Consider the following 24,258-nt stretch of genomic DNA (forward strand, 5'->3'; position numbering starts at 1 on the left):
AGCTAATTTGAATGGCCTTTGAAGCCTTTATCCATCCTCTATTAAAGATGATGAGTAATCTTGACATCTGTTGTAGTAACATAGCGTGGTGGACTCTTTGGGTATTTCCTAATAGGGCTGTAATAGTTGTAATTATGTGACCTTCTAAAAACAGGCACTCTAATTCTGGCTGAAGACTTGACAAATGTCTTGCCTTATTTAATTGGTGGTGAGAGCTCGTCAAAGGGTAAAGCCCATTGACCCTGATGTGGTGAGCTAGGCCAAGCATCCATCACTGTACAGGACAAATATAAGTAGTGGCCTATAGCATTAAACATATGGGTTTGTCATCATGCCGCATATTTCTTTTAGCTTTTTCTGTGACCTCTTCTTCTTTAAAGGGGACATCCATTTTATGTAATATCCTTTAGCATATGACATAGTTTTTATGGCCAACAGACCCACATTCACCTGCTCTCACTATTGGCAGTTGACTAGTTTTTATAGCGCTCCTTTAAGATGACATCACGCAGCGTCATGTCTCTGAGTGACCTTGGCATTTTGTGCATCCGGAGCCTCAAACATCAGAGCTGAAGACGTTTGACATGGGAAGTGTTGCAATGCGAGTGTTTGTCAATGTTTTTAAGGCCATGTTGTTTGTGTAACTCTAGTCAGGTTGTCACAGTATCAAAGTTTAGCCTTAGGATAATTATGAGAGTAAACATTATAATGTTGTCGGTATTCAGTTATTGATGCCCATGACCAAACAGTGATATACTTCTTTTTATTTCACATTATCTAATACATTAACTTTCCAGCTTCATGAAATCAAACTTTCTGAATAATTGGGTAAAGTTGAAGTGACATGGACAGCCAAATAAGAAGCACTTTAGAATATTGAATTGAAAATTTTCTTCCCAAATATATATTTTTTTACTTCTTGCAATTCATACGGTGACTTAATAATATTCATGATAATCAGTTAACCTATTAATCTTGACCTTGCTGATACTGTGTTACAACTTTGGAAGTACATATCACAATTCTGCTTAGTTTTGTTCTTTCACTTCATCAAGATGCAGTTCAGAGCAAGAAGCAATTAATAACAAACTTTATATAAAAACAGACCTTACTGTTTGTAAAGGTCTAAACTCCAGCATTACATAAGACCCCATAGAAACAGGATATGTTGATCTCTGGAGAGGACATCGTGCAGCCTAAATGATTGCAGTCATGGTGATTTTGTAATTGTACTCATTAGAATTGTGATTCTGATTTGTGTGTAATGAATCATTCAACTGTTCTTCACTGACTGTTTTGACAGGGCTTAATCCACTGCTGATGTGTCTGACCTGAAGCACTAAGTACATAAGATTGATTGATTAATGTCAGTGAATGTTTCATAGACTATTTGTGTCCATGCTTGAGACTTAAGTGTCAGTTTGATTCATTGTATTTGTTCAGTTTTTGTAACAGTAGTATATTTAGCATTAGGAGTGGCACATTTATGTAAGTATCAAGTCCATGTATAGCTCATATGCAGTTATGGTAGAAATTATTGACCCCTGCATTTAACCATAGACTGTATAAAGAAGTGGACTAAGGGTGTGACGTCACTCATAGCGTTCAGCTCCAGACAAATGAGGCTCATCGACGCTAGCAGTTATAGGGGCGAATTTGGAGCCAAGTTGCATATTAGGAATTCCAACTGCAAGAATCATAGCAAACAAAGAATCAGTTCGGAGTGAGGCTGTTGAAGGTAATGATCCTTCCCGCCCGCACTACTGGTTTCTGTGGAGCACAGGATCCTCCACAGAAAAAGTTACATAGTACACCTTATAATAAATAAATATGATGGGTAAACTAGTGTTTATGATACATTAGTCTTTAGTAAAGCCAAAAGTGAATTCTGTCAGTTGGACAAAAAGTTGTTGGAATGAAGACGTTTTGCTGCTCATCTTCAGTTCTGGTCAAAACAAAAGCTGTTTCCAAGTTTTAGTTTAGTTAGCTCCTTCCTTCTGATAGATAGATATAAGGTAGTGTCCACCAGCACTCTGACCAGAACTGAAGAAGCGGTTTGGATGAGCAGCAAAATGTCTTCACTCCTACAACTTTTTGTCCAGTTGACAGAATTTACTTTTGGCTTTTACTATGGATCAGACCTGGGCGACCGAGGGATTACACAGATACCATAAATCTTGCAAAAGTAAGGAAGTTTTACTTGTATAGAGCTTTTCACTAGTTACAAAGTGCTTCATAAGCTACTAATTAAATAAGTAAAAATAACAATAAATAAAAACGTAACAACAATAAAATTGGCTAGATAAATTATATCCATTGCGTTTGGACTTTCATATTGTTCACAGTAGGGCTGCAAGATTAACCTCAATCAAACTGAAATCGCAATTTCAATGGAGCCACTTAGGTAACTGCTAAAGCTGCAATTTTTGAAGTACTGTAATTTCCTCCACAAACAACAAAATATTCTGTCTTATTCTGCATAAAACTGGCTAACCCTGTAGTTTTGATCTGTACAAACATGTTCTGAAATGTGATTCTTATATTAGTTTGTCAGTTCATATTTTAATGTTTTTGTCAGTTTTTTTTGGACGTGTTTAAAATGTGAACTTGAAACATCTATTATGAAATAAATTGCACATCTAATCGCAATGGCAGTGCTCCTCAGAAAAATCACAATTAGATGTTTTTTCCCATATCACTGAGCCCTAGTTCATGGTCCCGGTGAGGGTAGTGAGTACATGTTGTTTTTGTGAATGCAAGTGATGTATAGGCGGTCTGTCCCATCTCCATAGAAACCTTTGTGTGCCTGACTCGTCTCTCCCTTTCAACAACACGTAGACATTAATATTCAAGGATGCACCTGTTTGTTGTGGTTCTCTTGTCCTTCTCAAGGTCTGGCAACTCCAAGAAAATGATAACACACAAGTGGGTTCACAACTTCTATCCAAAGTTTTGTTTTCTGTTTGCGCAAATTTGAAAAAAGTCTGCTGGATTTGACTCATACTTTTCCAATCCACAATTAATGACTTCAAATTTGCATGAACCAAATTGCGTGCAACTTCTTCAAATAATTTTCTTGTAAATGCAGAGCAATTTTTCCAACTATTTCAACCAAGAAAAAAAAAGTTTCAATACATTTCACAGGACAACATGAAAACTAAACAAAATATGTAGTCTGCCTGTAGGAGTTAACAAACATGTTTGTTGCTCACTTATTTGTAAAATTTCAAAAGTCTATTCCTCTCATAGCAACATCATGTTCTTGTTTACAATGTCAGTGTCATTCAATATGACGCTGTATTCAGTACATACAACAATACTTGGGACTGATTGGAATTGTGTCCTTGATACAGATTCAGTTACTTGATAATTAAAAGTAATGCTGAACTTTCAATCCACCTGAAGAGATCTTTTGTCATAGGTTTTTGATGAGGCAAAAACTTGACAAAAAAATGACTATTATTTGGCCTGGAGGAGGGCCTCCACCTGCTTGTTTCCATGGAAATGTTTTTCCTTTGGCCATAATACACCACAGTATGCATAAAACTCATCTATTAACATGGAAAAGTATAGTTTTAACTTTCAACTTCCATGAACTCTTCCAAGTGACATTCCACTGCCATTACACAGTGTTGTTTTTGTTTACTAAACATTAATAAGAAACACTTTCAATCGTTGCATTTTTGAATACAGAAAATAGTTACTTCTCTGAAAGACTGAACTCTTACCCAAACAACATGCATTTACTGGCAGAGGATTGGCTATGGAACACTCAATTCAAAAGAACCAGGCTGATCACAGACAATTGTATCTTATTTAAAATATGATTAATTACACAACCAAAATAGATCTTGTCACTCGATTGATATAGGAATACTGGCCCCTGGTGTTCTCCATCTTAATCACATTTTAAGATCTTAAAACAATCCTTTCACCCTTTAAAATACCTCCCATTACCTCCACACTGGGACAGCCTTGTTGTGTGACTCTAATGCTGTTCCACTACTGTGCGGCCAGAGTGTATTAGATTCTCTATTGGGAATGTGCTGCTAAAAATACAGTGTTGGCTGTAGCCTGAGCTTGGACAGGACCAGCTACGGCAATTATTCTCAAAGGGTCACTCAGTCCTTCTGCAGTTCACTATTGAGCTACTGTCCACAGGTTTAAACCAATCACATTTCAACTTTAGCCTCCAATAGGCTAATTTTTAGATCATAGAAATATCCATTTCTTTCATGAAGGTAAGACCATATTCCTGTATCAATTATAGGCATTTTTTAAATAATAAATGTCCAAATAAAAAAGGTTTAACTTGATTTAATCCATTTGTATCCAACTACACAGCAAAATGTACAGTTGAAACCAGAAGTTTACACACACACTATATAAAAGACACGTATGCTTTTTTTCCTCACTGTCTGACATGAAATCTGAGACTGAAACTTTTCCTGTTTTAGGTAAATTATTATTACCAAAATTATTTCTATCTGCTAAATAATGAATGGAATTTTTCATTACTTTCTTCACAGTCAGAAGTTTACATACATTTCTTTAGTATTTGGCACCATTATCTTTAAACTTTATGACTTGGGTTAGATGATTTGGATATCCTTCCACAAGCTTCTCACAATAGTTGGCAGGGATTTTGGCCCATTTGTTCTTAGACCTGGTGTAACTGAAGTGTGTAGGCTGCCTTGCTTGCACATGCCTTTTCAAGTTTGCCCATAAATTTTCAATACGATTGAGATCAGAGCTTTGTGATGGCCATTCGAAAACATTGACTTTGTTATGCTTAAGCCATTTTGTAACCAGTTTGGCAGTATGCTCCAGGTCATTGTCCACTTGAAAGACCAATTTGCCCCCAAGCTTTAACTTCCTGGTTGATGTCTTCATATGTTGCTTCAGTATTTCGACATACTGTTCTTTCATCATGATACCATCTATTTTGTGAAGTGTACCAATCCCTCCTGCAGCAAAACAACCCCACAATATGATGCTGTCACCCCTGTATTTCATACTTGGGATGGTGTTGTCAACGTAATGATGCTCATTATGGCCAAATGATTCAATTTTAGTTTCATCAGACAACAGGACATGTCTCCAAAAATTCAGGTTGTTGTGCCTATCTGCACTTGCAAACTGTAAGCTGGCTTTTTAACCCTATAGAGGCGGATGCTATCGTCACCAATAGTGAGAGCACGGTTGCGGACTTCCCATTACCATAACTCCGTGACCAATTGTGCTATCATGTAAATTCAAACGGCATCTCAAAGCAGAGGCATGGGGCTCTTTAAATGGCATCTCAAAGCAGAGGCATGGGGGTCTTTAAATATTTTACCGCCATTATGGTAATCTACCTTCTTTGTCCCTCGAAGATGACGAATGAGGCCTTCTAAAAAGGTCTTCCTCTCATTATTCTGGCATTTAGCAAATAGAAATTATTTTGGTAATCCTCGTTGAAAGTTTAATCTGATTTCATGTCGATGAGGAAAAAAGCATATCTTTTTATATAGTGTATGTAAACTTCCGGTTTCAACTGTATATAATAGCAATCAAGGCTTTTTTCTGGAATTGAAACTATTCTGTCAAAACAGTGACAGGGCGCTGCTGAAATCCATATAAGAAATGGTAATTGTGAGAAAGTGATAATTCATTAACAAAACATATTATGGCATCACTGAAATAAAACCCAAAAAATAAAAAATTCTAACCAGACTGAGTGCCTGAGATCTGTGTTATTCTATACCCCCCTTCAAATCTCTCAAAGAAAATTAGACCAATTGATACAGTGTGGGATTGTCCTCTCAAAACTCAAAAAGCATTACACATGTTATTTAAGTGTGTGCTGGTGGCTTGTCATTTATGTGATGCCTCTGTGACTGCAGACACACAGAGAGAGGGCAGTGGTTTAGTTTAACAAAGCAAACGACTTTTATAGATGGAGACCACCTTCTCCTGTTGTTTAAACAGCCATTTGAACCTCACATAATTGCTCCAGTATGGACTAGTTAAGGTTTGCCAGGGGAGTGGAAAAAAATCCTTGTTTGGATACTATGGAGATGGTTGTAGTAGTGGGTAAAGCATATGTCCAAGAACCGTGAAGTTATTGATTTGAATCCCAAGTTGTTGTTGTGTGTTGTCGTGTACAAGACTGTTCACCCCCTTTACCGGTAGCAGTGATGTGGTTGATACGAAGAGCATCTAACTTGCAGACCTAATGTGCTATATTTTGACCTGTTTGTACAAAAGTTCGGACTTTGGCCTGGTTGGAGGAGGTGGGCCAAAGCATGGTTGCTCATGTACACGCACACACACACAATTTATGGTTACGAGGCCTGTGTTGTGCTCGGAGTGAATAGAGGATAAGAGGAAAAAGTGAATGAACTCCAATACTCACAACAAATCTGCTCTCACCTTCAATAAGGACTGTGGACAGACAGAAGTTTTGAAGCCTCGTCTCCTGTTGTCCTTGCTGCTTCACACTGTTGTTTAATCCATACACTTGCGGAAGAGTGAGTATCACGGAAGGACTCATATCTGCCTCACTGTTTAAGAGATATTTTGTGCCGCTGAACTTATTTTCACCGCTAACGCAACAGCACGGTTGCATGACATATAAAAAACAAACCATGCCGCATCATGACGTCACCAGGCCGTGGCTCTGTTGTCCAGGTGTGAGTGTGAGTAATGGGTCCACAATTGTGCTTGAGCACGATACTATTCTAAAGTCTTAGAGTGAGTGCGGCCTAAAAGGTCCAATATTGTCTATTATCTATTTTTTGACACTTAAAAAAATAAATAAATAAAAAATTATACCCCAAATAAAGACATTAAAATCACAGGCGCACAAAACTGAAGAGGTCACTTGGATGAGGCTACAACGTTTTGTCCAGTTGACAGATTTTATATTTTTCTTTTGCTATAAATATTCATAATAAAATTAACTTTGCAGCTTTGAAACTTTCACGGCTTTGCAGTTTTCAGTCATATGCACAGCTACACTGCAATCCAATTATTTTTTTTTTCAGATTTAGCCAAATTGTCAATATAAATGACAGTCATCAACCTTTAAAGTAAGATTCAAATGTTATTGAATAAACTGCCCAATGATAACAGTATTTTTTCAAAAATAAAAACTTAAAATGCACTGTTCCAAATTATTATGCACACGTTTCAAACCATGTTATTGTTGTAAAGAACTGAAAATGGTCATTTGTTTATTTTTCAATTAGAAGCAATAGCATATTACTGAAATCAATAGCTATTTCAAACAAAACATCTTAACAGTTCAAGTTATATTTTAACATAGGACCCCTTATTTGATAGGAGCTTCACAATTCTTGCATCCATTAAACTTGTGAGTTTGTGGAGAGTTTCTGCTTGAATTTCTTTATAGGATGTCAGAATAGCCTCCCAGAGCTGCTGTTTGGATGTGAACTGCCTCCCGCCCTCATAGATCTTTTGCTCGAGGATGCTCCAAAGGTTCTCAATTGAGGTCAGGGGAGGATGGGGGCCACACCATGAGTTTTTCTTCTTTCCAAATTGAAGGTTTATGCTTAACTGTTTGTGCATAATCTTCTGGAAGATCCTACATCCTGATGTTCGCGGGACTCCAGAGTCACCAGCAGCTTCAAATACCAGTTTGCTGCTTTGTAATGGCATTTTAGCAGCTGCTCTCTTAATCTGATGTATTTGTCTGGCAGAAACCTTCCTCATTGTGCCTTTATATGCACGAATCCATGTGTGCTCTGAATTAGCCCCAAATCTCTTAATAATATGATCACGCTTAAGTTTTCGTGAAATATCTAAGGTTTTATGGAGTTATTCAACTATTTCACGCTTTTCAGCACTAGAGAGATCCTTTTTCTTTCCCATGTTGCTTGAAAATGGTGGTCTGCTTAATAATGTGGAACGTCCTAAAGCATTTTTTCCTTTAATTGGACTTACCTGGGAAACTATTTGGCACAGGTGCCTGAGATTGATTTCACTGACCCAAAAACCCTGAGACTCAATACCATCCATGAGTTTCACTGGAAAACAAAACATTTTACCTTTATGACACTTAAACTCAATTTGCATAATAATTTGGAATGCGGCGTAATCAGAATCAGATTTGAAAACTAGAGTCAGAGTAGAGGGCTGTCCCACATCTTCAGAAAAAAACTGTACCCCTCCTACTTCTGTGTTTTTTGCATAGGAATTGAAAGATTGAAAGTCATATAAATTAATAAATAAATTGGGTTATTGAGAAAAAATACATTTCAAACAGTAAAAATCTCCCACCCGGATGTAAAACCCCCTTGTTGCCTTGTTTGCAGTAATGTTATGCAACAGATGTAAGAAGACCCGGCAGTGTAAAGACGAGCTCTCCTGGTCCTCCCTCACGACTAACCAGCGGTGACCACATAAACAAATACACAACATCCAGCTGCCCCGACTGTGGAGGCACTGTAAAATCAGCCAGGAATGTCCCGCGTTGCCCCTGTAACCCAAAACATTTTTACAGCGCGCATTACAGTGATTTCCACAGAAGAAGCACAGGCACCTTTAGCACAGTATTGGTTCAGGCACTTTAATATACTTCAGAGATTAGGACTAAAAATAGAAGGCTACTGTGATTATATGTTGTATGGATGCTTCCCAATAATTATTTTGCCAAAATTAGTGCCTGTCGTACTTGTATTGTAATCTAATCTAATCCCTCTCAGATAGATATTTGTTTTTTAAATGCTCCATTTTAGTAATGAATAGTTTATTGATATATATTACTCAGTTGTGACTCAAGTTGCAAAGTTTAACTTTATACTAAAATCTATGTCTAAAACAGTATATTAAACTATAGAAATAAAACCAAATATATATTTTATAACTATCTCATAATTTTGAAATCTGGAAATTGGTCCATTGTTTACAGCTGGTCGGTTTGGAGTCCTCAAACCCTGAAACGATGCACTACTCAGTGTGTTTAAATACCTGGGAAAAGCTATTTGATTTTTACTGTATTTTTTCATTGACTTTCACATACATAACAATCACATTCACCAACATCCCAATGATGTTCACAGACATCGCATTGACTTTCACTAACATAACAATCACATTCACCAACATCACACTGACATGAACAACTATCACTTAAGATTTGACAGATGACTCCTATTAACATCAAAAGACAATTGAGCATGGTCTTTTTGATGGCTAGGTGTGCAATAGCTAAATTCTAAATACCATTAAGGGAAACATGGTGAGGTCAGACATTATAAAATGAGGGATCTTAAAAGAGGGCAGATAAGGTAATAAGGTAATTAATTACACAAGAGCAAGACAGAGACGAAGAGAGAGAGAGTAGAAACAGTAGACATCTGATTGGGCCTAAAGTTATGTGATTGATTGAAAGATTAAGAAACATTCATAATACATCACAGACAACTATATTATTATAGAAAATAGTCCACAATTTTACAAATACTTCTCATCAAAACAAATTTTTTATGTCCTTACGAGAACTGACCGGCCACTCATCTGTTTTTTTTATCTGAAAAACTTTTTTTTTTTGGATAGGCAGTGTATAACATCATGTCTTGCCACAGAAAATAAGTGCATAAGTCTTTTTCATTTATCTTTATTCATACAGGGAGAGCCCATTGGGAGTACCAGACTCTCTTTGTCATGAGTGCCCTGTTAAAATACAAAACAATACAAACAAATAAAACAAATAACTACATAGGTCTGTTTAAAACATAAAAAAACAAGAGCAGGTGTGATTTTAAATGTTCATCACCAGATGGTTAAAGTGCGTTTGTGGTACCAATGTATCCAGTTTTCCATGCTGCTTGAACATTTTTTTCTGTAATGCAGAAGCTTTGTTTCTGTAATAAAATGATAATTTTTTATTAAATAAGTCATAAGTGGACTATATCAGTCCTGGTTAATTCCTTGAACTGAACTAGAACCTAAGTCAAGATTCTGGGCACTTAGGTTTCTGCATTAACCCAAAATTACTTTACTTCATGTTTGTTCTTGGGACTAAACCGGGAATGAACCAAGACAAAACCAAGGCTGAAAAAGAACTACACCAGGACTAAACTGAGACTGAACTGAGACTGGACTAAAATATCCATTTTCCCCCAACTTGGGACAGACTAAACCCAGCTTTTATTGAATCTAAAGTAAGTGTTCTTTCTTGCACCATATGTTGAGAACTCCTCCAGGACTCAAATATTTTGAATTTTTGGTGTTTTCTCTGCACGTGTGTTGTGTGCGAGGGAAATCTCCATAACTCTCTTGTGTTGTGAAGAGATGAGCAGACAGTAGTCCATATTGGAGCGTGGCCTGCAGCCAGTTATGCAGCTGCTAAACAAAATGTCAGCAAAGATGGTCTGGTCTTCTTCACAGGCCGAAGACACAACCACCATGTTTCTGTGGAAAAATAGCCCCTCTAATTACCGGGAGATCTATTTTGGACCCCACTCCAAACCATAAATGATGCTCAAACATGCTTCACAGTAGACGCCTTGTTTAACCTATTAGTCAAGTGAAATCGTCCAAGTTAAATTGTTAATCTTTTTAGGATTGTATGACTGCATATAAATATTTTAAGTCTTCATGTCAGTTTTTTAAGTAAATGTGCTATGATTAATTTATTTAGAATAGCAATAATCAAACCTAATAGTCATTTTCAGATCTGTTTGTTTAGTAAAGAATAGAGATTCACGTGTACAAAAATACATTTATTTTCGAGGCATTTTTACCCACTAATCTCTTACCACATCGAAATGTATTGGATAAAAAAAAACTGGAATAACTCAAGAATGTATAATTTTCATGTAACTTGCCATTTTCACACTTCTGTGCAAGAAATAAAAAGGTTGGTTATAAATGATAATTAGAGTTTGACTGATATGTTTTTTTTCATGGCCGATACCAATCCACTTGTTCAGAATCCAGAGCAGCCGACAGTCCATAAGCTTTGTGGAATTTTTGGGCTGAAATGTAGGGCAGGCTTTGATTATTTTCCCCAAATTATGCAATTAAAAAAATATCGGCCTGCACTGGAGATTCATGGCCAATAGCCGATATGCTAAAAAAACCCCTCAAAAAACCAAAACATATTTGCACATTGCATCATGATCACCATGATAATTGTTTATATTACTTGGTTGAATTTATATGTAAGAAAAAATGTAAAATTAAGTATGTAAAAAAATCCACAAAATTCTCTTCATTTTTATCTTGATTTACTATAACATAAAATACAGTTTAATTCCAAGACGCATATTGTCTGTAGTACTACAAATCTATTATGTTTTATAACAACATTTCCCTCTCTCTCTTTCTCACTTCCAGTCTGTTCGAGCAAAGACATCAGGAACAATGTGACAAATCTACAGGTTTTGGAGAACTGCACCATCATCGAAGGCCACTTGAAGATCTTGTTGATGTTCAGGACTAAAGCTGAGGACTTCCGTGGCGTCAGTTTCCCTAAGCTTACTGTTGTCACCGATTACCTTCTCATGTTTCGAGTCTATGGTTTAGAAAGCCTCAGCGACCTGTTCCCAAATCTCACCTTGATACGTGGGAGCAATTTATTCTTTAACTATGCTTTGGTCATTTTCGAGATGATCCAGCTTCGAGAGATTGGTCTGCATAATCTAATGAACATCACGCGAGGAGCAGTGAGGATAGAGAAGAATCCAGATCTGTGCTATCTCTCCACGTTAGATTGGTCTAAGATTCTGGACTCTGTGGCGGACAATTACATTGTGTTTAATAAGAACGAGAGAGAGTGCGGAGACGTCTGCCCTGGGGCGGCTGTGGGCAAGACCACCTGCCAGACCACCACCATCAACGGGCTCTTCAACGAGAGGTGCTGGAACCAGAAGCACTGCCAGAGAAGTAAGCCAATGCTTTTAATGCTACAACAGTGAACGCATGTAATGAGAAGGGTGGGAATCGGATCATATTTTGCAGTCTTATTAGAAATGTGAAAAAATCTGCCAGTAAGTCAGTAATTTTTAGTAAGGCAGCAACTATTAATCTGAATACTTGTGATTAATTGTCTATTAATCTGAACTATACAGACTATGGCTAAAATGGCTAAAATAAATTAAAACATTTATTTGATTTTTATCAATATTTCCTATCTGGAAGCCTTGTCTCAAACTCAAGGCCCGGGGGCCAAATGTGGCCCTCCACATCATTTTATGTGGCCCTCGACATGGTAAATTAAAAGGTATGATGCAAATGAATATGCAATATTTGAAACTTGAATAAGTAATAAGTAAAACAAATTAACAAATTAAAAAAGTAGTTACATCTATTTTACATCTGGCCCTTTGAGAGCAGCCATTTTGCTGATGTGGCCCTCGGTGAAAATGTGTTTGACACCCCTGCTTTAGAAACTTTAATCATTTAATAGTTTGACTGGTAAGCTAATAATAATAATAATAAAAAAAAAAAAAAAGTTAGTTGTAGCCCTAATTTTGAGTCAACTACTAAGCATGGAATGGATGGACTGTGGGCAATACTAATAATCAGATCAAACTTTTCCATCCTTCACAAATGTGCTGCATTTGTGAAGGATTGAAATGGCCTTGAACTTTCAGACAACTTTCAGACATAAAAAAAAAAAAAAAAGTTATGATGCTAGCAGTTTAAAAAACAATTATAATTCATGGCTTTCAGTTTGTTATATGCAACATTTTGAGGACTTTTTCACATTCAAAATGTAATTGGTTCGAATTGTTAATCATAATTGAGATGGTCCTAATTTTGATCTTTCTCAAACCCATGGATAGTTTGTTTACCAAATCTGAAACTCATTGCATTGTATTATTGTTTGAAACATGTACAGTTATTTCTATGACAACTGTAAACATTGAACCAGTCGGACGTGTGGAGCTCTGGATGGAAAATAACACAGTGTAGATATAAACAAAGACACAAATACATCCATGATTCAAATCTGCTAAACCTGAAATACTTGAGTTTATGAGTTTACATAGAGATCAAGTGTAGGGACAAAAACTACAACCAGGTTTGAGTAACACGTTATCAAAAACGACATCATATTATTGAGCATTAGCTAAATGGGGACCTGATTCATACATTTAAAAGCATTACTGACACACAATGATTACCTTGAAGCAACGAAACCTGACAATTTCACATGTCTCAGTGCCAGCGCCACTCCCAACTATTCCAATCCAACTTCTATTACTTTATTATTGCACAACTAAAGGCACTTTGTTTTGCCAGTGTTTACATGATAATTGTAAGCTCAAAACTTACAATTAGCTTTTCTAGGCAATTTTATGGGGTATGTTTATAATATTAAAAGGTAAGCTCTTTAGTTGTTGCATTGTTGCAGCAAAGTGGTTAAGCAAAAAAGGAACTACATAGACCTTTGCTCTGGTTCAGCGCAAGTGCAAAATTTTAATATATATCAAAATACATCTAATCAAAATAAAAATACAGTAAAATATGTTTAAACAAGGTTATAACTTTCTGCACTTTTGTGGTAATTGTACAGTAATTTTACACGTGATATTTAAACCTCAACTTATACTTACCTGTTTTAGCACATTGCTGATCATTTGATTATCGTTATGGAAGAATCATCATCAATGTTTTTGTCAGTATCACCCACCCCTAATTGCCAAAATATTCTACTACAGTATTTCAACTACTATTAAATGTCAAAGAACCACTCAGTACCATATGATATTATTATTGCTATTCATTCCAAATTTATCAAATACATTCACTATCTCTATCTGTGTTGTCACTGTAAAACTACTACGTCATTTTCTCCCTTATTGCCAGCATAGTTGAAGTTCAAGTGCTAGTAAAATCTGTCATAGACTCTTGAACTGTGAGGCTGCGTTGCGCAACTCTTGTTTACATTGCTTCCCTGTGTGTGTGCATGTGTGTGTGGTTTTAAAGCCTCTTATCGGTAGGCCACTGTTTGTTTGGTCCAGGCCCTGTACAGCTGGGTTACTTTCTGCTTTTGACTAGATCTGCTGCTTTACTTCAGCCTATAATTACTTAATACAGATTGATAGTGATCGCAATAGGCCCACATGGACTGTTTGTGTAAATTGTAGATGTGGTTAGCTTAAAGCAGAGGTATCGAACACATTTTCACCGAGGGCCACATCAGCAAAATGTCTGTCCTCAAAGGGCCAGATGTAAAATAAATGCAACTATCTTTTTAACTTTTAATTAACCGTTTCTGTATTTATTACTTATTCAAGTTTCAAATATTGTATATTCATTTGCATAGATGTAAAAATATGTCTGTGTAACTGTGTATCTCTTGATAAAATGACATGTTAAGACCATTATACCTTTTAATTTAGCCTGTTGAGGGCAACATAAAATGATGTGGAGGGCCACATTTGGCCCGCGGGCCTTGAGTTTGATACATGTGGCTTAAAGGGTAAAGGCTTTGAATAATCATAATAATTACTATACAGACTTATCGTTAAATACTTTAGAGATGAAGCAATATTTTTATTTTAATTTGCACAAGTAGGTCACTCTTCCTATTTGTTGTTTCCTTGCGCTATTTATCCATGATTCATGTTCTATTTGCAATATGGCACATTAAAAGGTGCACTATGTAACTTTTCTGTAGGAGGGTTTGCCACCTGCTTGTATCCTGGTTTGCCTAAAGTGTTCCATAGTATGGCATTAAACCTTAATGTTTGTTCACAGATCTGATCTGTGACATCACCTGCTTATCTCCATGGAGATGGTTGTGTTTAATGTCATACTGTGGAATATTCCAGGCAAAGTAATAAAATCTCTATGCAGAAATTACATAGTGACCCTATAATAAAAGGATTTACTGAATTATCCTAATTTCATTTACAGGCCTAGGTATGAGAAGCCTTAAATTATCCCCAGTTTTTGAAACCCTGAATTAGACTGATTTGTACTCTTCTCTGGGTTTTTGGGCACAGTCTGGACTCTGATCTTAATCCTGGTTTGGACTCCGGTCTTGATCTCTGGGCCTAGTTTGGTTTCCAGTCTTGGTCTCTGCCTGGTTTGGACACCGGTCTTGGTCTCTAGACCTGGTTTGCATCTGGCTTGGACTCTGATCTTGGTCTCTGGATCTAGATCTAGAGCCCCGAGGCTTGGTTTAGACTTCCATTTTGGTTTCTGGGCCTGGTTTTAACCTGGTTTGGACTCAGGTCTTGGTCTGGCCCTGGTTTGTGCATGGCTGTGGTCTTGTGGTCTACAGCGGTGGTTTGGTGCCCACTCTCACTAAAGCATGAAAAGAGCCGTTAAGCCGTTCTCCCGACCGCAGACTCATTCAGACCCACCCGTAATGGCTTTTATGGGCTCACTGTTGTTACGCACCACTTTTCCTAAACTTTACTGCTTCCCTTGGTCCTCATCACTGTAATTGAGGTCTCAAATTCACTTTATGCAGCTGGATTATCTTCCTAATTTGCACTGAACCAGTGCTTTTGTTTTATTAACTATCTTAGTAAAACTTTTATTGCAGGTTTTAACAGGTTATTCCAGTTTATATTGTTGTGCACCACTGTGGTCAACTTGTAAAATTAAATTCAAATTAAAAATGATCATTTCCACCCTATCCAGATTAAGAGAATATTAAAACTTCAAAATTAAAGGAGCTAAAGTAAGCATTGTGCCCCAGTACAGATATTGTCAAAGCAACTCATAGGATCAAAATGGGACCACTGCGTGCTGTTTGCATCTAATTATAAAGCATCTTTATTGTCCGTGAACCAGGAACTAGCGATGGCACACTTGGCAAGCTAATTGTTACCATTACCATGACTCTAAAACTCCTTTGGCCTCTGAGAGTTGAGAAAAGCACTTATAAGTCTGTAACGATGAACGACTGGGAAGCAAGGAATAAGTTAGGAAAGTGAGGAATAATTCTGGACGGCTGCAAATAGTTTAACGTGAAATGTTAAAAATTAGGTACAGTGTCTTTGAGTAAATCTTTTGAAACCATGTCATATGGTTCCATTTACTTTTATTTGGAAATTGACTGTGTAAAATAACACGTTAAACAAACTAAATGTACCTAAGATTCCAGGCAAAGCTATAATATCTCTAAGGACACAACCTGAAAAATTACATTGGGCACTAGTGTTGTCACAGTACTAACATTTCAAACTCGATTTCAGTACTAAGGAAGAGACTCAGTACTTTCTTTGGACATTAGAATGTGATTTTCAACATTAAATCGTACTACTTTCTGTTATTTTACCATGTGGCCGTATATCTGTGTCATCCCTCAGTCGTCCAGGTAGTTTCCATAGTGGTCCATGGGTGTATACTAGTCTATGTACTTGTTCTGATACAGCTCAAGGTCATTTGAAAACTATTCAGGAAAGCTTAATTTCTGTCCTGTGAATGTGACCATTTTAGTATCGATACCTGCTCAAATGAGTATCTAGTTTCGAAACTAGTTTTAGTATTGATTTAATATCAGATTTTTCAATACTTTTGACAACCTTATAGTGCACCTTTTAATTAATTACATTTTTTCACAAAAGCTTTTTTAGTCTTTCTTCAAACCTAAGTTCCTAAAGAAGATATTACTAGAGGTAAAAAAAAACAAAACATTGTTGCAGTTCCTGTGTGGAGAAGAGGAACCACTAACACCCGCAGAGGTCATTTGGAGTCATTTTCATTTTCCAAAACACATGACTCTACTTTGGCGTTCACTTTCAGCCCAGCTCCTACGTCTGCGGCTGTTTGAGCTGGTCGACAGAAGCCACCACTAATTTGCCGTCGTTTTGCGCTAAATTGGGCGCGTCCCCTCTGCAAAGTGGCGGAGCGCGGTGGCAGCAGTTGCTCATTAGAAAAAGCTGATTAGATTTGGCTGCAGATAGAAAAACTGAGGCTTTACAAAGTGGCAAATGGAAATCACCACGTTCCATGTTTTATATTTTTTATATAAAGTCAAAATTTGTCCTCATTATTGCTCATGTTTTTCTATATTTTTGTTCTAATTTTAGGTTAAATTGAAAACAGTGTTGACATAAGACATTACACGTATGATCAGATCTGAACTTTTGAACTATTTAGTGTTCATAAACGAGTAATTTATTTGATTAAACTGACAATTTATTTTCAAGATATGCATTAGTAGAGTTGGGGATGTAATGTTAAAAAAACAGTCAATATCACGAAATCCACCATGTTTATGGGAGTAGTGCTAAACTCTCATAGAGCTATATTAGTCAAAACAACATTAAAACGTAAACAAAAACATGGTGTACTGAATATTTTGAGATGTGACGTCACAATCCCAAGCTCCATTAGCAGGAAGCTGTCTTATCTGTGTATTTAAATTTAACACTATAATATAAAACTGTAACCTTTGTGCTTATTTGTGAGCTTGCATTGTTTTAATTATAACCATCAATCTATACTAAGAAAATTAAAGTATATATGTTGCATTATTTATTTGTTTATAGTTTATATTGTAAGTTGAATACATTCTCAAAGTTGGCTCTGCCTATTATCATAATTGCTTCATCCCAATCTTTTATGTGGCACAAATAAACGCTATTTCCTTTTGAAATTCTTATCAGTACTGTGCAATATTACGCTCCATTTAGGTTGAATGGGAGTCCAAGCTGCCAGTCCTCTTCTGTGAAAATGGGCACTTTATTATGGTTTGGTAATCACTGTTATTTGACTATTTGGCTGTAAACACCTCAGAGGAGGATATTCCAAGTTTTTATTCAGACATTTAGAAGTTGATTTTTGGCAACATTGTAAATGTCTTGGCAGTTGAACCCATAAAGTGAGCAGTGCACTATGCGATTTTTCTCGTGGGGAGGTCTGACACTTGCCTGTCTCCATGAAGATGTTATTGGTTTTCCTGGAATGTTCCACAGTAGGGCATTAAACTTCTGTATTTGTATCAAGGCAAGCAGGTAGCGCTTCCTGGTTCTAGTTACAGGTCAGTTCTGTGGAGAGGTGATCCCACTCACAGTAACCCCCAATTTACACCAAAGCAGCAACAGCGTGTAAGCACAGGAATCGCCTTTCATTTCAACTGGTCGGAAGATCGAACAAAAAGGCACATGGTGTCAAAATAAACTTCCGATGCCAGGGACCAGTTTGGGTGCACATGAGTCTAAAATTTTGCCTGGTGCGACTAAATATTTTCCTTGGGCACATCGGTGCACCCTGTCACGTCGTTTTTATGTGTCCTCTCTTCTCATTATAAATGTGGTTTAAAAAATATCAAACACACTTAAAACACACTTGTTTTAATTGACAACTAATAATAATAATAATAGTGCATTTTTTTATAAGCGCCTTTCAAAACACCCAAGGACACTGAACAAGATAAAAATTAGATAAAAACTGATTGATAAAAACTAAAAAAAAAAAAAAAAAGTTAATTCACTCACTCTCACCTCTGACCAGGCCGCTGAAGCCAGTCAGAGCTGAGGCCATTGTCAGGTTGCGTTCTGGTGCACAAAGCTTAAGTGTGACTTTTTTTTTTTTTTTTTATCTATTTGTGAACTTGGATACTAAAGAGCAGCATAAAACCTGTAGATTTTTCACAATGTGTTCAATTACTTCAATGTGGCTACCGATGTGCAATATAAAAAAGAAAATTAAACTAAATGGCAAAAGATGTCAAAGTTCAACTATTGAAATTGAAATTAAGAGGTCTCCCGCTGCACTTACTATAGTCAACTGTAAAGATCCTTAAAACCACAGACCTTTTTATTAAAGCCAGTATTTATTAGTTTTGGGGTTTTTTTCTTTAAACTCATAGGTTTTAAGTAATTCTGTTTTAATTTACAGACAAGGCAAACTGTTAATGTTATTTGGTCAAATAAACAAAACTTTAAAACAAACTTTAAATTTATGTAATTATTGAGATATTATTTTGTGAATTTATTTCTTTATTAAATGTGTAGTATAGAGTATGAATAGTATATCCAGGTAAAGGTAATTAACCAAATAATTTATTTAGCCCTTATTCATGAAGCAATTTAAGGACAATATATTATGATGACTTAAATAAGCAATGACTTTTGGTGCCCCCAACTGAAATTGTTAGTCTGGAGTCCTGAATGCCCTTTCAAAATATGTTCTCTAAAAACACCACAGTCACATAAACAACATGCATCACGTCCTGGGACTCGGGCAATGACTCTTGATGGACTGCGAAAAGTTTATAGCCGCGGGGGATAAATATAATACACTCCACGATGTCAAACAGCAACTTTACAAGGACAACTTATGAAGGAAAGGGCGTATAAAGTGCAGACACCAAAAGTGAAATGGTAAGTAGCTGAAGTAATGTGATCACCACATCCACAACTTGTTATTGTTATGCTAAGCGTTGTCCCTCTTGTAAACTTTTGTATAGTTTTAAAACTTAATTCATCCAATCAGCAATGAATATGTAAGCAATATAAGACAGTTTGGTTTTTAAACGTGAGAATATACAGAGGCTTGAGTTGCAGGAGCAGCTCTGTTCTCCCTGATGTAAATTGACATTTTTTAAAAATCCATGCATATGTAGCTTTGCCTATAATATGAAATGACGCTCCTGGTAGAAAATCCGGGTAAGAATGCATGTTTTTCAAGGTTTATTTCTCCATCTAAATGTTATATAGTGCATCTTTAAAACCTCCTGTTTTGTAGGTTTCCATATATTTTTAGCTCATGTACTAAGTGTAAAAATAGACTTCATAAAGGCTAAGTAAATAGCTATACATCGTCCAGTTAATGACTTTATTTGAAACCCCAGACCGGTTTTAGACCTGGTTTGTACTTTTGTCTTGGTTAAAAATAGTTACTTGTCTTCATTGACATCACTGATGGTTTAATTATAAAGGAAACAAGCTGGTCCTTATGAACTCTAATGAATGTTTTAGATGAAATGTGTGTAGAGCTTGGTCACTCCATTCATCTGGTTATTTGATCCCAGCAGTTGTAGAAGAAAGCGTCCTGTCCTTGCTGTCACTTTTGGCTTCACGATTGGAATTGCTTTGAATCACAAGTCTTTGTGGCTCAGGTGAGGTCCTAATGCTGTTTCTATGATCTCAATTTACCCCTGAGTGAAATCACATGACCATGCTTCAACCAATCAGACGCCATCGGATGTGGACCTCTGTCAGGGTCACTGCATGTGTGTATACAAAATGAGTTATAAATTTGTCACGTCACCTGCACCGAGTGGACACTGGACAGGGTCATTGTTTTGGCTGGTGCCTGGAGACAGGAGTAACAGTGTGGTGTAATCGCGAATATGAAGCCATCCATCAGTGGTACTGGCGCTATTGGAGGAAGCCAGGGTCAATCTGGGATACAGATGACAATAGTGTAACAGTTCAGACAAATCACTGGAATTTTGTCTGAAGAGGCTTATGATACAAAATGCATGTATATGCATGCATTTTTACTTTGTTTATTGGTGTATTATTTTTTTCTTAATATTAGGCAAAATATTTATAAATGTATTTTGGACCCAGTTACATAATATAGACAATTGCTCAAATGGGCATCTTTGTTTGTCACCACTTAAACATGTGACCAGAAGGTGAAAGGTCAAAGGTGGCCCTAGTCCAGTATAGAATCCTGACCCGGGACTCTCAAGGGTCCACCCCTCCCACACAGATCTCTACACTGTGGCGCCTTCCCCACTCTCAACAATACTCCAGCATAGATCCAGGAAGCCCTCTGCTAGATTGTTTCCGGGCTTTGTTTTGGTCACTTTCCACCCTGAAAATATGAATGAACGCTGGGACATGAGCCTCAACCCTAGTCTCGCGGCTCTGACCCTTTGAAGTGACCAAATATACCACTGGCTGAACCCGGGAGGTCAGCAATGCAGGAAAACCACGCCATCTTAGCCACTAGTTTGAGTACACTGTAGGGACATGGCAGGATATTGTTACGACGGGTTATTATTTTTGGATGGAAGCTGCCCCTGGAGTGCGAGACGGCAATGAAAGATTGAGTGTTTATTTTATGGACTCATTCAAGTATGTTTGAACAAGTTTATATGCCAACAAGGTCAAAGTATGTGTGGTTGTGCTTGATGTGACAAAGAAAGTTTTCTGTACAAAAAAAATGCATATAATAATTATAACTTACACTGGGGTTGCTAAAATGCATACCTAGACGAGTGATAATGGAAAAACTATAGATGCTAAATGGATGGGTCGATAGAAAAATAGATACTTCATTATTATAATTTTTTTAAAGGAGACAAAAGGAAAAGTGTTGTGATTATACAGAGAGTAGTAATGAAATAAAAGCAAGCTGGAGTTTTCACTTTATTATTGAAAACCAGTTGTCAGACAGTCGGTCTTCAAACTGCAGTGGTGTTTTTCCAGACTGAACTGCTGTTTCACATGTAACTTTAGACCAGCAAACCCAATTCATTGTTTATATGGACATATGGTCTGGGCCCCTTTAACAAGATAAAGGCCATAGATTTTCTGATGGGACCAGATTAGCTGCAGAGGTGAAGTATTATAATGTGATGTGTGCTTTCTTTGCTAAATAATTGAGAAAAGCAGAACAAAAAAGGGAATCAATTTTAAAGCCTCTGTACCTTATTTTTACCATCTTAAAAACATGGAAAACAGAACTAGTTAATTTTTTCCTGTTTGTTTTTGTGTGTAGGCAGCATGGTGGTTGAGTGGCAACACTCATGCCTCACAGCAAGAAGGTTTGGTTCGATCCCCGGGTCGCCCAGGTTTTCTGTGTGGACTTTTGCATGTTTCTCCCCGTGTCTGGATGGGTTTCCTCCGGGTACTCCGGTTTCCCCCATCAACCAAAACATGAACGCCCTTCGAGACAACTGTTGTTGTGATTTTGGGCGTTACAAAAATAAAATGAATTGAATTAATTTCAAATGTTTCAGGGTCCAAAGTTATTCCTTACCTAACTTATGCATTCAGAGAATTCTAATTATTCACCACAATGAGTTTATTAATGCTTTTCACACCTACGAGACCAGAACAGGGTTTTGGCAACAATGATCATGCAACGGTGATGCTCAGAAAAGAAAATGCTTTATAATTAGCAGATACAGACTGATTTTGGCCTCAAGAGCTGCTTATACAATATATATGTACTGGGGCAAGACAGAGTCTGCGAAATACATAGAAAAATGGGTAGAAGCCCTTTAACAAGTGTTAACAATTTAGTGCTATCCCACATAGGTGTTCAAAATGAAAGAAGACTGAGTAAGTTACTAGATCTTTGGCATGGATATAGCATTTTTAATCAAATGTAGGACTTCAACCATGGTGAGTGAAATTGCCTGAAAGTGAAGTGACATAAGCTTCATAGGTTTTTTGTTTGTGTGTTTTGTTTTTACTTTTCAAAAGCTGTATTTGTTTTCTAGGAAGGAAAATTCCAAATCTGGGCCTACATGTGCCAATGCAATGAATATAAAAATGTAACTTTAAACAGCTGCTCTTAACTTTGTTTTGGTAGTGTCTGACATTTTTCATTCTTTATTCCTGGAATCAGACTGCACATGTATCAATGTTCAGCCAATCAGGTTACAGTTTTTTTCTTCACACATTTGAGTTTGTTGTGGAAAACTGGTTTCATATTGTAGCAACCAAAATGTTGAAATTGTATAAAAAATTGCTAGTTCTCCTGAAGATACGAGACAGATCTATAAACTACTACTCCTTAAAATACTTACAGCCCCATGTGCAGTTTTTTAACCCAAAAAATAACTCCCCTTTTTTTGTAAAAAACAAAAAAATTATATTGCACTGAAAAACAGGAAGGAAAACATGCTTCTTTACTGTGAGTCGGCTTACATCTCCACAAACCAACCCTTATTTGGCCTGGAAGAGGGCCTCCACCTGCTTGTTTCCATGGAAATGTTGTTCCTTTGGTTATAATATTCAATGCATAAAATATCTTTCTCCAGAAAGAATGTTCCAAAGTATATTTAACTTTCTATATCCATGGAGTCATGATGATGTGCCACTTCCAATGCGGTAGGGCTGGGTACTGTTTGAGTTTTAATTTTTTTTTTATACAAATACTTTAATAATACCTGCTTTTTGATACCGGTTCCTGAAGAGTTCTTTTTTTGGTGTCTGTATTTTATGTAAATGTAAATTAATGGGCAATATTATTATAACTATGTTAATTCATTTTTTAAAAACATTATACTAGATTGTACGACCTCCAGTTAGAACTCAAAACAAATGCTTATAACTCAAAACAAATGTATACGCAAATGAACCAGAGCACACTACTGACCATCACATGGCCTTACGCACACGCTTAAGTTTCACTTTTGTTTTCTTCATACACTGCACTTTAGATGAGATTTACTCTCTTACTATGTGGTCACCTGAGCAGAGGAGGACTTTATGCAGACTCATTTAGCTACAGCTTTACTCATACGTGCTCCTTATTGGATATATTCACTACACCACATTTACTTGGGAATTGCGCTTTTGCAAGGACTGACAAGAATCATTTTGAATCGAAAGTTATCACCGAATGATCTGTGGTGTTTCGGTACCAATACTTACTGAACCTTTTCTGTCAGTTTCTACTTGGAACAGAGTTTCAGTTCCCAGCTCTACAGCGCAGTGTCACTTTAATTCAGAAAAATAAGCAATTAAATCAACATCGGATATTCTAAAACTAAATGTTTGTATACTCAAATATCTGAAGCCCATTGAGGCGTTGTTGCTATATTTCTGTTTGTAATAACTTTGGTATGAATAGTGGAATCAGACATGATCAGACAGCTGTGCACATGTTATAAGTATTTCGCCTTTGTTCGGTCTTGGCAGTGCTTCAATTTGTAATGTGCTCCTCCGTTTGATCCAAAAACCTTCACACAAACTTTTTTTTTTTTTTTCAACTTTTGCAAGGATGTAATGCATAAAACTCTGCTAAGCTGTATGCATTGGTAATAAATATTGATTTAAATTAGCATCTACTTCTACCTCAACTTGATTTACTGAACTATGGAAACATAAATTCATGGAACTGCATGTGACTTTTTCCAGATGTGTGCCTATGTAACGGTGTACGTTTGCATACTGCTTTTGGAACATGGGATTATTGCATCTTAATATTTTATTTTTATTTCATAACATGAGGTTATAGTGAACTTGTATTAGAATTATCTGATATTGCCTATGCATGTTAATACGATTTTAGTTGATCAAGAACCATGAAGAAGCAACAAGATGTCAGTCCTATTTTTGCATGTTGGAACTTGTTGGATGAGAACCA

General features: G+C 36.7%; 1 protein-coding gene across 1 annotated transcript in view; it reads left to right on the forward strand.

Annotated features, from left to right (window-relative positions):
- Positions 1-24,258, forward strand: part of insra (insulin receptor a) — an 80,695-nt gene that overhangs the window by 13,809 nt on the left and 42,628 nt on the right. Inside the window, exon 2 of the mRNA XM_033983152.2 lies at positions 11,347-11,895. Coding sequence (XP_033839043.1) covers positions 11,347-11,895 — 549 coding nt within the window. The remainder of the gene's footprint in view (positions 1-11,346; positions 11,896-24,258) is intronic.

This window comes from Periophthalmus magnuspinnatus, chromosome 17, assembly GCF_009829125.3.
Source record: "Periophthalmus magnuspinnatus isolate fPerMag1 chromosome 17, fPerMag1.2.pri, whole genome shotgun sequence".
NCBI lineage: Eukaryota > Metazoa > Chordata > Actinopteri > Gobiiformes > Gobiidae > Periophthalmus > Periophthalmus magnuspinnatus.